The sequence below is a fragment of the Fukomys damarensis genome, unplaced genomic scaffold (assembly GCF_012274545.1).
Source record: "Fukomys damarensis isolate Sample0158 unplaced genomic scaffold, DMR_v1.0_HiC HiC_scaffold_36, whole genome shotgun sequence".
NCBI classification, from domain to species: Eukaryota; Metazoa; Chordata; class Mammalia; order Rodentia; family Bathyergidae; genus Fukomys; species Fukomys damarensis.
In genome coordinates this window covers 48,196,637-48,209,788 of record NW_022900948.1, presented here as the reverse complement: position 1 = coordinate 48,209,788, position 13,152 = coordinate 48,196,637, and the positions used below count along the sequence as shown (strand labels likewise).

The window sequence follows — 13,152 nt, the reverse complement described above, 5'->3', positions numbered from 1 at the left end:
CTCTGGGGTCCCCAGAGCCCCAGGCCTCGGGAGGTGCCAGTGAGTCCCCAGGTGTTGGGTGGCGGGCGCCGGGCCCCGAGGCTTTTGCCCCTGCCTTGCTTCTTGCTCCTGACCTGGGGGTGAGGGGAAGGTGCCGCTCGGGTCGGGCCAAGTCCCTGAGTGACCTGGGCATTGCATGGGCCCCTCCCAGCAGCACCCCGGAGGTCCCCGTCTCCCTGTCCAGGCCACCTGGCGGCCTTTCTTGGGGTTCCCAGAGTCGCGTGCTCTTGCTCTTCTCCATGCAGCGGCTCTTCCGTACCCGAGGACCCCGAGCAGGTCCCAGGCCTGGCCGGGGACGCTGCGACTGCCAAGGGCCCAGTCCTGCCAAGGAACGTGCTCAGCGAGAGGGAGCGCAGGTGCGAGGCCTGGCAGGGGGAGGGGTCTCCGGGGCCACCACAGCCTGCCCCTTGCCTCGAGGACCCCGTCCCGGTTCTGATTTGCTGTGGACGGGGCAGCCAGCCTGGGGCCCGGGACCAGGGGTCCAACCGGCCTGTGCCGAGGCTGGAGCGCCCATATCGGCCTGGCCCTGGTGACCCTGCTGCCGAGAGTCGCCTCACGCGGGGCTGCTGGGTGGTGGGTTCCAGGGCCCGGTCCCATGTCGTGACATCGGAAGGGTCCTTTTTCCGTAAGCAGGAAGCGGATCTCGGCGAGCTGTGAGCGCCTTCGGGTCCTGCTGCCCAACTTTGACGGCCGGAGGGAGGACATGGCCTCTGTCCTGGAGATGGCCGTGCAGTTCCTGCGGCTGGTGCACAGCCTGGTGCCCGTCCGGGAGCAGCCCCACGTGAGTTGTCAGCGGGACACCCAGTTCCCTGCAGGGCCCCGTTGGGCTTGTTCAAGCTGCACCTGGGGTTTTTTATTTTCCCCAGGCGGGACCAGCGTTCCCCAGGGCGTGGCCCTCAGATGTCCCCGACGTTGATGAGCCACCCAAGTCCTTGACAGAGGCCTTGGGGACAGTGGGGTGTCTGTGCTTCCTTGGCCGAGCGCCCTTTAGACTGCGCTTTCAGCTGCATATGAGAGCGTGGCCCTGAGAGGGCCAAGTCCCCAGTGTTTCATGCCACACCTGGGTGTGCGGGACTTTGGAGCAGCTTGGGGAGTGGAGTTGTGCCGTGTCTGGAGCGCTCAGAAGGGTGCAGCATCGGAGCAGTGCCCTGGTTGTCACCGGCACCCCCAGCCCTGTCCCAGGGAGATGCAGGCGAGCTCGGGATGCACCTCCAGTGTCTGGGCGCATGGTGAGGCAGCTGGTCCCCCACAGCTACTTCCTGTGGGCCTCACAGGTGACCCGGGCTGCTGGTGCTTTGAATTTCAGGTTCCTGCTCCCTCTAGGGCCGCGTGGCACACGTGGCAGGGGGACGTTCTGCAGTGGACCGTGGAGAGCCAGGTTTCGGCAGGCGGGTCAGACTCGGGGACAGCTGCATCCAGCCTGACTCTGTGAGTGTCCCCATGCTCCATCTCTCAGGCCACGAGGCAGCTAGGTCCCTGGCACATCTACGGAAGGGGGCTGGTGTGGTCTCCAGGGCCAGGAACTTGCCCTAGGGACGGGCCTTCTGTTCCTGCTTCCCAAGACCAGAGCCGGGTCAGGGTGCCATGGATTCTCAGAGGGGCAGTGTGGTCCGCAGCCTGGGGGGCCGGATGGCACAAAGGACGAAGCACCCAGGTCTAGGTGCTTCCTGGCCCATGGGCTCAGGCTGCTTCTGTGTTCTCACCATCCAGGCAGCAAGAGCCCCTGGGGTGTGCGCCCCAGGGTGCGGACGAGAGCAGGGCCCCGGCTGGGTTGTCAGAGCTGCTGGACGGGCTGCCCGTCCTGCCTGGTGAGTGTGGGCACACGTGAGCGTGCCAAGCACGTGTCTGTCCCTGGCAGGACGGGAGGGCTCAGAACGGCCATCTGAAAACCCCGAGGTTGGGCTCTGACTCCAGGGCGCCCCCCCACCCTGCTGCCCCACAGGGCCCTACCCCTCCTCACTCTGGGCCTCCACGCATCCCTGTTGGACAGGGTCACTAGCTGGCCCTGCCTGTGGCCGGCTCTCCCCACATACACTGCTATCTGTGCCTTTGTTTCCCTGGCTGGCCGATGGCGGGTTTGAATCCCAGATTGGGCAGTGTGCCTCTGCCTGTGAGGCTGCAGCCTCCCAGCCCCGTTTCCGCCCTGTGGGCCTTTGTTCTCTGTGACTCCAGCTGAGCCCTGAGCTCCTGCGGGCAGGCATCAGGGTCGCCCTGGGGCACCTCCAATGGCCGTGTGGCCCTGTCCTCACCTCCCTGGCTGCTTGTGGCTCCACATACACGTAGCTTGAAGCATGGGGAGGTCACCCTGAGTGGGGTGCCATCCGCTCCCCCGAGTGTGCCCATGGTTGGGGAGGAGCCAGCCATTGGCAGGGCTGGAGGCTGAGCTGCGGTCACCAGGAATCCTGGGATCCACATGGCATGTGTCAGAGGGCATGCAGGCTGGAGCAGGACTGGGCCTGAGGTCGAGGTTCAAGGCCGAGGGACTCCCAGATCCGACCCCACAGTGCCCTAAGGCCTCCCTGTCACCTTCCTGGTCACCCCTGTGCCCCTGCTGCTGGGCTTTTTGCTTTGAGCAGCAGCGCTGGCCTCTGGGGAGTGTAGAGGCTATGGGCGGGCTGACAGTGCTCCCCCCACAGGGCCCTCCAGCCTGGGGTCCCGGCCCCCGCCCTGGCCTTCCTGCTCCTGGCAGCCAACCTCCTCCAAGACACATGAGGAAGCTGCCAGCAGGCCAGGCCAGGCCGGGCCCCCGACCAGGACCACCACATCTCCAGGCAAGCTGCTCAGGGAGGTGGCCCTGACGCCCGCACCGGACACCAGGTGAGTACCACACACGTCTGTGTGTGTCTCTGTGTGTGCCCTCGCCAGCCTCCCTCCACTTCGCCCCAGGCCCTGCCTGCCTTCTCCCCTCCGAGCTCCTCAGATCCTGCGCGTCCCTGCGTGTGGCTCTGTGACGTGCGTCTCTGAGGATGCTGTTGTCTCTCAATTGTCTGTTGTTTTGGCTGATGGAGAATGAGTTTGTGGTTTGGGCACACACACCAGCTGGGCGTGGGAGCGGAGCACGGCTGTGGCTGCGGCTGGAATGGGACCAGCAGAGATGCTCACAGGCCAGCTGGGGCCTTCTGCTTGCTGCTTGGGTGTGGAGCTCCCAGAGCAGTGCCTTTACGTGCTTGGGGCACCCCTTGAGGTGGGTGGGTCTGAGCCCCCAGTGGCCGTCTTCGTGCTTCCAGGTCTGTACCTGGGCTGGACGTGGAGGACGGGGACTGCTTCCCACTGAGCACCAGTCCTCAGTGGTGGCCAGGTGAGTGGGGCCCCGGTCAACTGTCTTCGCCCACACAGGTCCCGGCTGGGAGGTGGCTGTCCAGGGACTTCTGTGGGCCTGTGCTGCTTCCTGTGCTCTTGGTTGTCAGGGTGACTGGCAGGGAGAGGCAGGTAACAGCAGAGTGTGTGCAGCTGCCCAGGGTCCTGGGCCTGTTCTCCCTGCCCTTGTCCCCCAGGTGACCACACTGGTTCACAGAGGCAGCTGGAGGTGAAGTGTGGTGGCTGCTGCCTCTGGGAGCAGGGCTGCCCATCCCATGGAGTGGTGGGCTCTGGCGCAGACAGTGCGCTCCTGAGGGTTGCTGTGGGAGCCCCACTGTGTCCTCACTCTGTCTGCCCTGCTGATGTGTCCCTGTGCTTTCAGGGTCCGGGGAGGCCAGAGGAGCGACCCCAGGTGGGGTCCCAGCCAGGAGCAGCCCAGTGGGCAGTGCAGAGCCCGGCTTCCTGGGTGACCCTGTGCCCAGCTCCGAGGAGCTCCAGGAGAGCTCCCTGGAGCTGTGGAGCTCGGACATGGACACCTGGGGCCTGGACCTGCGGGATGACATCTTCACTGACTTCCTGGCCTGCTAGAGGGTGGTGCGTGGCAGTGGTGCCCGTCAGGCACGTGGAGGGTTTATTTTGGTTTGGTCGCAGCTGTGCTCTAATTTGAGCTAGGCTGGCAGCCACGTGCTGGGGGCTGGATATTAAAGGGGGAAAGTGCCTTTCCTGGAGGAGGCAGTGTTTGTGTGGCTTCTGTGTGATTAAACGGATCTATCAGCAGCACCGACTCGGTCCCTTGAGGCAACGGCCCTGGAGCCTGGGCTGCAGCACAGCGCTGGGCCACTCCGAGCTGCTTCTGCCTGCCTGGTGCCCTCCAGGTTGAGGGGCTACCCAGGGATGGTGTTCTCTCCATCTGGTGCTCCCAGCATGGGGCTGCCCCCACGCACTGGTCACCTCTGCTTCTGGGCTGTTGGGGCACCCCAGACCCCAAGCCCAGCAGGCCCTGTCCCTGTGCCCCCCATCAGCTGGGTTTGGGCCCGGAGCGGTGCCAAGCCCCATCCTAGCGTGGCCTTGGTGCCCTGGTGTCAGCAGAGCTCACCCATCACACGTGTCATTGCGGACTCACCAGGCAGGCATGGGGAGGAGGCTGTCACCGGGGCTCAAAGCAAGCTGACTGCCCGCCAGGCCAAGCTCCTCACCAGACTCTCACCGTGGGCCTGTGTACTCACCGCAGCCCCTTGGAGGGTCCAGGGCCTTGTGGCAGTGCAGAGTTCTCGAGGCTGAGGACCTGCAGGTGATGAGGGGCCTCTGGGAGCCAGCTGTGGAGACGCCCAGTGTCCGTGTTTGCTCTTCCTGCCCCAACAGCAGTTGCCCCTGGGAGCCTGGATCTGGGAGTATCCTGCAGGAACACAAGTGCGCGTGCATGCATGTGTCTGTACACCAGTGGGTGTCGGTGCACGGACACGTGGGCGGACATCTGAAGGACTGTCACAAGACTGGGCACTGCAGGCCTGGGGGCTCCCCGCCTTGCACACCAGCTCCTGGGGTAGCAGTGGGGATGGCTGAGCCAGTGCCTGCCTGGTGCTGCATGCTATCGGAGGCTGGTTTCCCTGCAGCCCTATGGCAGGGGAGGTCAGGGAGCCCCCAGATTCCCCGCTGGCAGGTGAAAGAGGGACCCCCGCCGGGAGACAAGCGGCCTCCTGTGCTGAGCAGGAGGGGAGTGAACCTGAGCCCAGGCCTGGCCTGTGGTCGGCTATCACTGCTCAGGGACTTCACGAGGGGCCTGTGTCCTGTCCTGGGACTGAAGGCAGCCTGCTTCTCAGCTGCACCCAGGTGGGTAGGGGGCTGCAGGCCCTACCTGGAAGGCTGTTCAGGACCGGGCGTCCGGGGCGACTACAGGGAGTGGGGTTGGGCTTTTGGAAGCATCTGCTTCCCTCAGGAGCGTGGGAAAGGGGGCCACCTGGGCCTGAGGTCTCCCTGTGGAGGCCACGGAGGAGCAGGCATCTTGCTCCCTTCCTCCCTTGCTCCCGTGTAGCAAGCGCTCTGCCTGCTCCACTCCTGGGGCTCCAGTGTGAGCGAAGGTGCCGGTCTGGATGGCCTCACTTAGCGAGGGAAAGTTCAGCACGCTCCCCACACACCCTCACCCCTACCTGGTGTCCCGTTTCCCCGGGAAGTAGGGCAGGGGCCGCCTCCTCCCACCGGTGCCCAGCCTGCAAGGACAGCTGGGCAGAGGAAGCTGGGCCTCCCCCACTCCAGCCCTGCCACCACTGTCGCCCACAGGCACCCAGGGGACACAGTCCATGGCCTGAGGGCACCCTACCCCCGGGTGGCATGGCACTTCTTGGAGTCCCACACCCCTTGCCCTTGTAGGGGCCTTGTAGGGGCCTTGTGCCCAGTGGTCACCGAGTCCCTGTCAGTCCCCTGAGGTGGTGGCAGAGGGATGAATGTGGCACTCTGTCCCTGGAACTGGCCCTTATTGCTTCCTCCACTGGCAATAATGGGGCACATATGCCTTTCCATGATGCGGTGACCCCAAAATTCTCACGAGTGGAACCCGAGACGGGATGGAGCCTCATGTAGAAATGGGGTCCTTGCAGATGTTCTTGTTTAAGGGGTTTGAGACAGGATCATCCCTGGCTTAGGGTGGACCTAAATCCAATGACAGGCGACCTTCAGGGGAACTTGGGGGCAGAGGCCAGGTGGCCCAGAGGCACAGCTGGGACAGTGAGCCCCCAGGATGGGGAGAGGCCTCCAGAGAGACCCACCTGCTGTAGACAGCCTGGCTTCTGAGTTCATCTCCAGGGCCGGAGGGGACACCTTTGTGCTGCTTCAAACCCTGACCACAGTCAGCGGGCATAGCATCCCGGGGGTGGCATTCCTGGTTTTGCTCCCAGGTGGCAGCCTGTCTCAGCCTTGCCCTTCTCCACAGGCTTTGGGGCACCCGGGCACGGGCAGCAAACTTCTTTGAAGCCACCTTGCTGGGTCGGCATCTTCACATCCCCAGTGTCCCCACCATTGTTCCTCTGGCCTCCCAGGTCCTGCCTGGCCCTGCTGTGGCCTTGGCTCAGTTCTCCTGTCCCGGAGGTGCTCCTGGCAGGTGGGCAGAGGCTGTGGCCATGTGAAGGTCCCGGGCATCGCTGGCCCCAGCTGTGTTCCGACGGCTTTCGGTCGGGGTCCTGTCAGGGAAAGCACACGGCCCTATGCGGTCGCCCCGCTCCCCAGGTCACTTTCCTCAGCTGGGCACCCAGGCGTGGCTGCTGCCCCGGCCCAGGACAGAGAGCCCCGTCGTCCTCGCCTACCGGAGCTCCCGGAGACACCAGTTTTGGAGCTCACAAGCTGACCCTGCCGCTGCCTCCTGCTAGCTCACCAGACCTCTGTGGGCACCGCTGGCCAGTACCTTGCTGCTGGGGGTTGGTGTCTGCCTTGTCCTGGGGCCTCTTTGTTTTTCTTAATCCTCATTTGCTGTCACAATGATTCCACTCGTCATGGGAGTTGCTGCGCTCCGTGAAACTTCATCCTCTTTACACCCTTCCCCTCCCCTCCCTCACCCTCTCTCGCCTCTTGGTCCCTTCCTATTTTAAAAATTGCTTTTTCTGGCTTTGGCTTTGTGTTATTGGCTCCTTTCCCTCGGCATAAGGTCTTCAGGGTTCAACCATGTTGTGTGACAGTTTTCTTCCTTTTTGAGGCTGGGTCCACTGTGTGTGTGTATGTGTGTGTGTGTGCGCGCGTGCATTTGCGCAGGCGCGCGTTTTGTCTCTCCACGATCTGTCTGTAGGTGTTGGGATCGTTGTCATCCTTGGCTCCTGCAAATAATGACACTGTGAACCCGAGGATGCGCATCTGCAACCGCTGGGCGGCTCGGCTCCGGCTCTCGGTTGTTCGGGTCCGTACACCCAGGAGTGGAGTTGCTGGAGAGATCTAAATCTGTTTGTTTACTTAACGGTGCAGGGATTTAAACGCGGGCCTTGCGTGTCCCAGGCAAGTGCTCTGGCGCTGAGCCACCAGCTGCCCGTGGTTTCTGGACCTGCGTTCCCAAGTTTGCCCAGTGAACGTGTGTCCACGTCCCCGGTGCCCGTGGTTTTGTTTCAGGTGGAAGCGCTGACAGTGGCCGTGCTGCAGGGGATGAAGTGGCTCTCGGTGGCCCAGGTTTGTGCTTCCCACGGCGCTGTTCAGCAGTGCTGCTCAGCATGGGCGCCTCGCCGGGACAGTGGTGCTCAGGGCGGACGCTCTGGGTGGGTCCTGGCCAGCACCCTCTTCCGGATTTGCAGGCGCTCTCTGCTATCTGCTGGGTCCCTCTCTGCTCCTGTTCGTGTCCCCTGACTCAGAAGCTTTTGATTATGATGATATTTGGTGCCTCTTCTGTGCTGGGTCCTTGTGCTTTTGCTGTCGCTGCCAAGAAATCAGCACCAGTGCAGTGCATCACAAGGCTTTTTCCTCCAGAGCGTTAGCTCTCAGGTGCGGGCTCTGGCCGGCTTGGAGGATGCAGGCGGTGGCAAGTCCTGCCCTCCCTGGTGTCTGGGGACAGGACTGCCAGGCCCCTGTGGGCGCCCTCCCCACCAGGGGACCTGGCACCTTTGTCACCAAGCGCTAGAACACGTGCGCATGTCCTTCCCGGGCTGCTGTTCTGCCCCCGCTCTGGGCCGGCCGCACCCTTTGCTTCCTGCGGCTTTGGGGCCTGTCCTGCAGTCAGGAAGTATGAGTCTTCCCGCTGGTTCTTTGTCAAGATTTTGGCTGTTTGGGATCCCTCGAAATTCCATGGGAATTTTAGGGTGATTCTTCAGACTTCTGCAAAGACAAATTGCCCTGGGGTTTCAGTAAGGATCACAGTGGGCATGCGGACTGCCTGGGGTAGTGTGGGCTTCTTAAAAAGATGAGGGTTTCCTATCTGTCAGTGAGACGTTTTCAAAGTATAGGAGTTTCCACTTGCTTGGTTAAGTAGCGTTGTACTCGTGTTATTCTTTTGGATGCTGTTATAAATAAAGTACCTTTAATTTCTGTTTCAGATGTATGGAAACAACAGTGGGTTTTTCTTTTTCTTTTTGGTACTGGGTGCTATAGCCAGGGCCTTCTCGCTGAGCTCCACCCCAAGCCCTTTACTTTTTATTTTGAGATAGTCGTACTGAGTCACTGAATTGCCCAGCCTCGGATCAAAATTGGGATCCTCCTGCCTCAGCCTCCCAGAGTACTGGGATTATGGGCACATACAACCATGCCTGGCTTAGGACCAATTGATTTCTGAGTTTGACTTTTGCCTCCTGCTAGTTTGCAGAATCATTTATTCGTTCTGATTGCTGTTTGGAATCTTGGGGTGTTCTACGCGGAAGATCTTGCCCTCTGGAGAACGACAATTTTGTTTCGCTCTCCTGACCGGGATTAGCCCTACACTGATTGGTCCGTGCTGTTATTTTGGTTACATACACTGCTATTGGCTCATCCGAGGACAGTCCCAGTTTCTTCAGCTCTTTGGTGCCGCCAGGCTCCTCCAGGGCTGCCTCCCCCCGTGAGGTGACTCACGACTCCACTCACCCTGGCTAAGTGGCGCAGTGGACGCTTCCCCCAGGCCCACACAGCCATGGCATTTTCATTCCAGTGCCAGCATGGTGCGTCCTGGCCCCAAGACCTTGCCCACGCGGGTGACTCAGTCTCCGGTGAGCAGCTCTGGTGGGTAACAAATGACTCAGTTCCTAAGGCCGCCTCGCATCTCTCCCCTGCTTGCTGGAAATGTGTGCAGCTTGAATCTCTGTTTAAATTGTCTGTTAATTCGGGGAAGGCATGGGTGATGAGGAAGAACACCGTCCCCGGTGTGTGTCAGCCCTGCTTCTGACTCGTGGCCCCCGTGCACGTGGGGATGGCAGGCTGTGAGCCCAGGGCCTGGAGCCGCTGCACGTCCAGGCGGGGTTCTGCTCCCATCCTGTGTCCTTGCTCCTCTTCCGTGTGGTCGTCCGTCCCCAGTGGAGCTGGAGATGCCCATTCCCAGTCCCGGGACCAGCGAGGGTGACCGTCATGGCGGCAGTCACCTGGATCCGCTGGTGGCCTGGGGCTATCATGAGTGCCTAACAAGAACCAAAGGGGTGTGTGTGTGTGTGTCGGGTTCGCAGCAAGACTGAGTGCAGAGCTGGGTGAAGCAGCAGGGTCCCCAGCAGTCCAGGGCCGGCCTGTACTCTGTAGTGAGACCCAGGGAAACCAAAGGCTGAGTGTCACGTGCGAAGCTCCCCACCCACCCCAGCCCTGCCACGCAGCTCCTCTACCATCGGCCCCCGGAGAGGTGGGTTTGTCACGACCTTCTCATACCCGTCGTCACCGAGTGTGGTATCCCCAGGGCTCCTTTGTCCGTGTCTTCGTGGGTCTCGGTGAGCCTGTGATGAGCCTGTGGTGTCACTTTGGGGGTGCCACTGCTGAGCCCCTGCCCTGCATTTTCTGGCCTCTTCCTCCCTAGCCCTGGCAGCACTCTCATGCCCATGGTTGGGGCCGAGGGAGATGGAGCCAAGGATTTCAAGATGCTGCCTTGAAGAGTGGAGGGGTGGACGCGGCCAAGGAGCAGAAGTGGGCGGGTCCTGCGTGGGGTCCTGATGGCAGACTTCCGGCCTCCAGACCCCTGCAAGAATAAACTGTGCTTCGAGCCCCCCCGCCCAGGTTTGCGTTCATTGTCACAGCAACCACAGGGAGCCGGTTTGGTTCCTGCAAGAGCAGCGTGAACGTCTGGGACACGGCCGCGCGTCCTCTGGGCCCCTGTGGTGTGTCGCTCTCCCTTCACGCCCCACCCCCCTGAGATGTGCCCCCTCAGCGTCTCCGCATATCAGCCCACCTTTCCCCAAGGTCTCGACCTGTCCCCCTCCTTGGAGCACCGCATCTGAAAGTCCTGCTGCCCAGACCCAGCCACCCCATTTCTTACGACGAGTGCCTACAAAAGTCACGCTGTTGTTGACTGGAGACACTACCGCCTGTGCAGAGCGGTTGGGGCTGTGATCACTGTCAGGACGTTGCGGGAAGGAGGTTGCCCCGGATGCCTGACACTATCTCACGTTCTTGGGGGGAAACATGCAGGTGAGGTTGCCCACAGCTGCCCTCCGATGGGGGGGGCAACACAAAGTGGGAACAAGTCTCCCCTGCCTTGCCTGCCTTTTATCCCAGAGACACTGAGAGGCCAGGACACAGACCCATGGACACAGAGAGCCCCCTGTAGGAGAGGCTGTGCCGGCCCCGGGTGGCCTCACCTCCCTGAAAGCTCCAGGCCCACCACAGCCACCACAGCTAGTGCCTCTCTGAGGTTCTGACCCCCTCTGCCTCCCAGCCTTTGGGTCCCTGCTCCCCTGCTCCCTTGCTCCAAGCCCCAGCTCCCCTGGGTGCAGTCCAGTGCTTGAGTGTCAACAGCACAAACCCCATTTCTGGGAGAAAGCTCTCTGCCGGGCCAGGGAACCCTCTGGGGATATGGAGGAAGCCAATTGCCTCACCTGAAGGCAATCTTAGGTAAGGAACGCAGCCCTTGCTCAGAGCCCAGGGACACCATAGCTCCTGCAGGGCATCCTCGGGAGCACTTCCTGTCTGGAGGGCACTTCCTGTCGGAGGGCACTTTCTGTTCCTGCAGCTCACTGGAGTCTCCAGCATGCCCAGCCACTCAGCATCCTCAGCACTCAGCACAGGAGGGAGAGGCTTCCGACTCATTCCCTTTCCTTGAGCAGCAGCTGGTGCTCTGTGTCCCAGGTCCTGATACACCAGGGACACTCAGAGCCAGCTGTCTGTTCTCCTCTGCCCAAGTGTGCCACACTGCTGCTCTGGAATCCTGCCTGCTCCAGCAGCTGGGTGTGACACTGAGGCTTACCACCTGCTCCGGACACGTGCCAGGCATGTGGGTAGCTCAGGAAGATGGGAGAGCACCCTCAGCCACCTAGCCACTCCCCTGACTGTGGGAGCATTCTGAGGGCCTCCAAGGGCAGCTACAGGTGTGGGTGGTGGCAGGGCCAAGGTCTGGGTGCTGCAGAGCTCATCCACAGGTGGGCAGTGGGCCGGGGACTGGGCTTCTTGGGCTTCTTGGGCATCTGTCCATCCCAGACCTGGGCCAACTGCCCAGCCCCCAAGTCTCTGGGTTAATGCTTCCCAGCCCAGATGCCACTGGGAAGCCAGGTTGTGCTGCAGAGTTGAGCTACTCCTCCACTCTCTTGGTCTTCAGTGCTTTGTGCCCTTGGTGAAAGAACTCAGTCAAGTCCCATGGGCAGCCAACAGAAGGGCAGGTAGGAGTTAGGGTAAGAAAATACAGAGCGGGCCATACCTTCGAGGGGCTGGCAAGCAGTGCCAGGAAGCCATCTGCACCCAGGGCCAGCTTGGTCGCCTTTTCATGCACACAGAGTTACTCCTGGGGTTCAGGAAACTAAGGCAACGATGATGGTTATGAACATTTTACCTTGAAATTACTTTGGCACTGCAAAACGTCTTCCTGTCCTCTCTAGATGGTCAGTGTTTCCTCGGGGGATTTAATCATGTAAGGAGTTTATGGAAGAAATCTGTGAAAGACAAGTGAAGCTCTTCGTTTAGCCCGAGCTGCAGCCCAGGCAGATGGGTCTTTATAGAGCATCTCCTTCCCTGCCGTGTGGCCTGGACCTCGCTCTGGACCCAGATGGCCAGGTGGCCAGGTGTCAGGACTGTACACATGTGTGACCTTAACGCCACTTATCCTGTGGGGGCGTTGTAGGTCTGGGACCTCGCAAGCGATGACAGCTGTGTTATATGTTGGTGTCTATTTCCTGTGTTGGACACCCCCCTCCTGTCTCTCAGGCCCACTCGTGTCTGCCACCCGCCACACACCAGGACACTGCTGGCTCCAGCCGAGGTGAATTGCTTCAATCCTGTCCGAATCTCAGGGTCATCCTGGGTTGTCCTAATGACGTAGAGTCCTGTGGTCAGAGCCTCTCTGTGCTCCTTTTCCCTCCTCTGGCTGCAGCCACCCCAGCAGGGCTGCTATGTGGGCTGTGTGGCAGCAAGTGGCTCCTCCTGTCTCCCGGAGTGATCTGGGCACACAGGCAGGACCCCGAAAGGGCATCGAGCTGCGGACTGCCAGGTTTCTGCAGGCATGGACTTTACTTCCCTGGCTTTGCTTTGTCTTTTGGTTCATTGCAAGAAGAGTCAAAGGTGCTCTGGTCCTGGCCTCTGACCCCAGGTCCCTGGCTCCTTTGTGGGTGATGTCGCTGGAGGTGAGATGTGAGGGCCCCTGCCCCATGGTGAGGGAGCCCTCGTCTGCCCTGGACTTCGCCTGCTGAATAGCGTGTAGCCCAGAACCCGCGGTCAGTGCGGATCCCACCTCGGCACACCTTGAGTGACGAGGGACAGGAGTGATGGTCAGTGTGGAGTGGCCATCTTCCTCGTGTTGCCAGCATCACCGTGTTCTCTGTCCTGATTGCCCATAGGTGTGTTGTATTGTGGCAAAACCCGCACACCCTGAATGTCTCCCTTGTAGCCGTCATGGGCACTGGGGGAGCGGAGAGTGGCTCCCATCCGCTCTAAGCTTCCTGTCTTCCAACCCGAGACTCCCCGCCCCTCTGGTCACCTGTGTGGGTGCTGTCTGGGTCCTCTTGTTGGCCACCAGTAGGGCGGATGCGGGAGTCCACAGCACGGTGAGCATGCCGGACACCAGCCAAGGCTTTGCACCTCGCTTCCATAGACTAACGCTCTTACTCTTTGATATCCCTTGTTCTGGTTTTTATTTGCTTTTGTCTTTTCTGATGCACCAGTCCCAGGAGATCTGCCGCAGCAGTGTGTGTGTGTGTGTGTGTGTGTGTGTGTGTGTGTGTGTGTGTGTGTGGGTTCCCCTCCTTCATTCTCTGCCTC

General features: G+C 61.2%; 1 protein-coding gene across 1 annotated transcript; it reads left to right on the top strand.

The window, feature by feature from the left end:
* Position 1: 1 nt before the first annotated feature.
* Positions 2 to 4,113, top strand: Sohlh1 (spermatogenesis and oogenesis specific basic helix-loop-helix 1; the record flags this gene model as incomplete). Its single annotated transcript, XM_010608978.1, has 8 exons — positions 2 to 39; positions 285 to 395; positions 673 to 820; positions 1,346 to 1,467; positions 1,750 to 1,847; positions 2,676 to 2,856; positions 3,267 to 3,337; positions 3,719 to 4,113. Coding segments are annotated over 8 exons (975 nt in total), but the record flags the coding sequence as incomplete, so codon positions are not given.
* Positions 4,114 to 13,152: the final 9,039 nt, after the last annotated feature.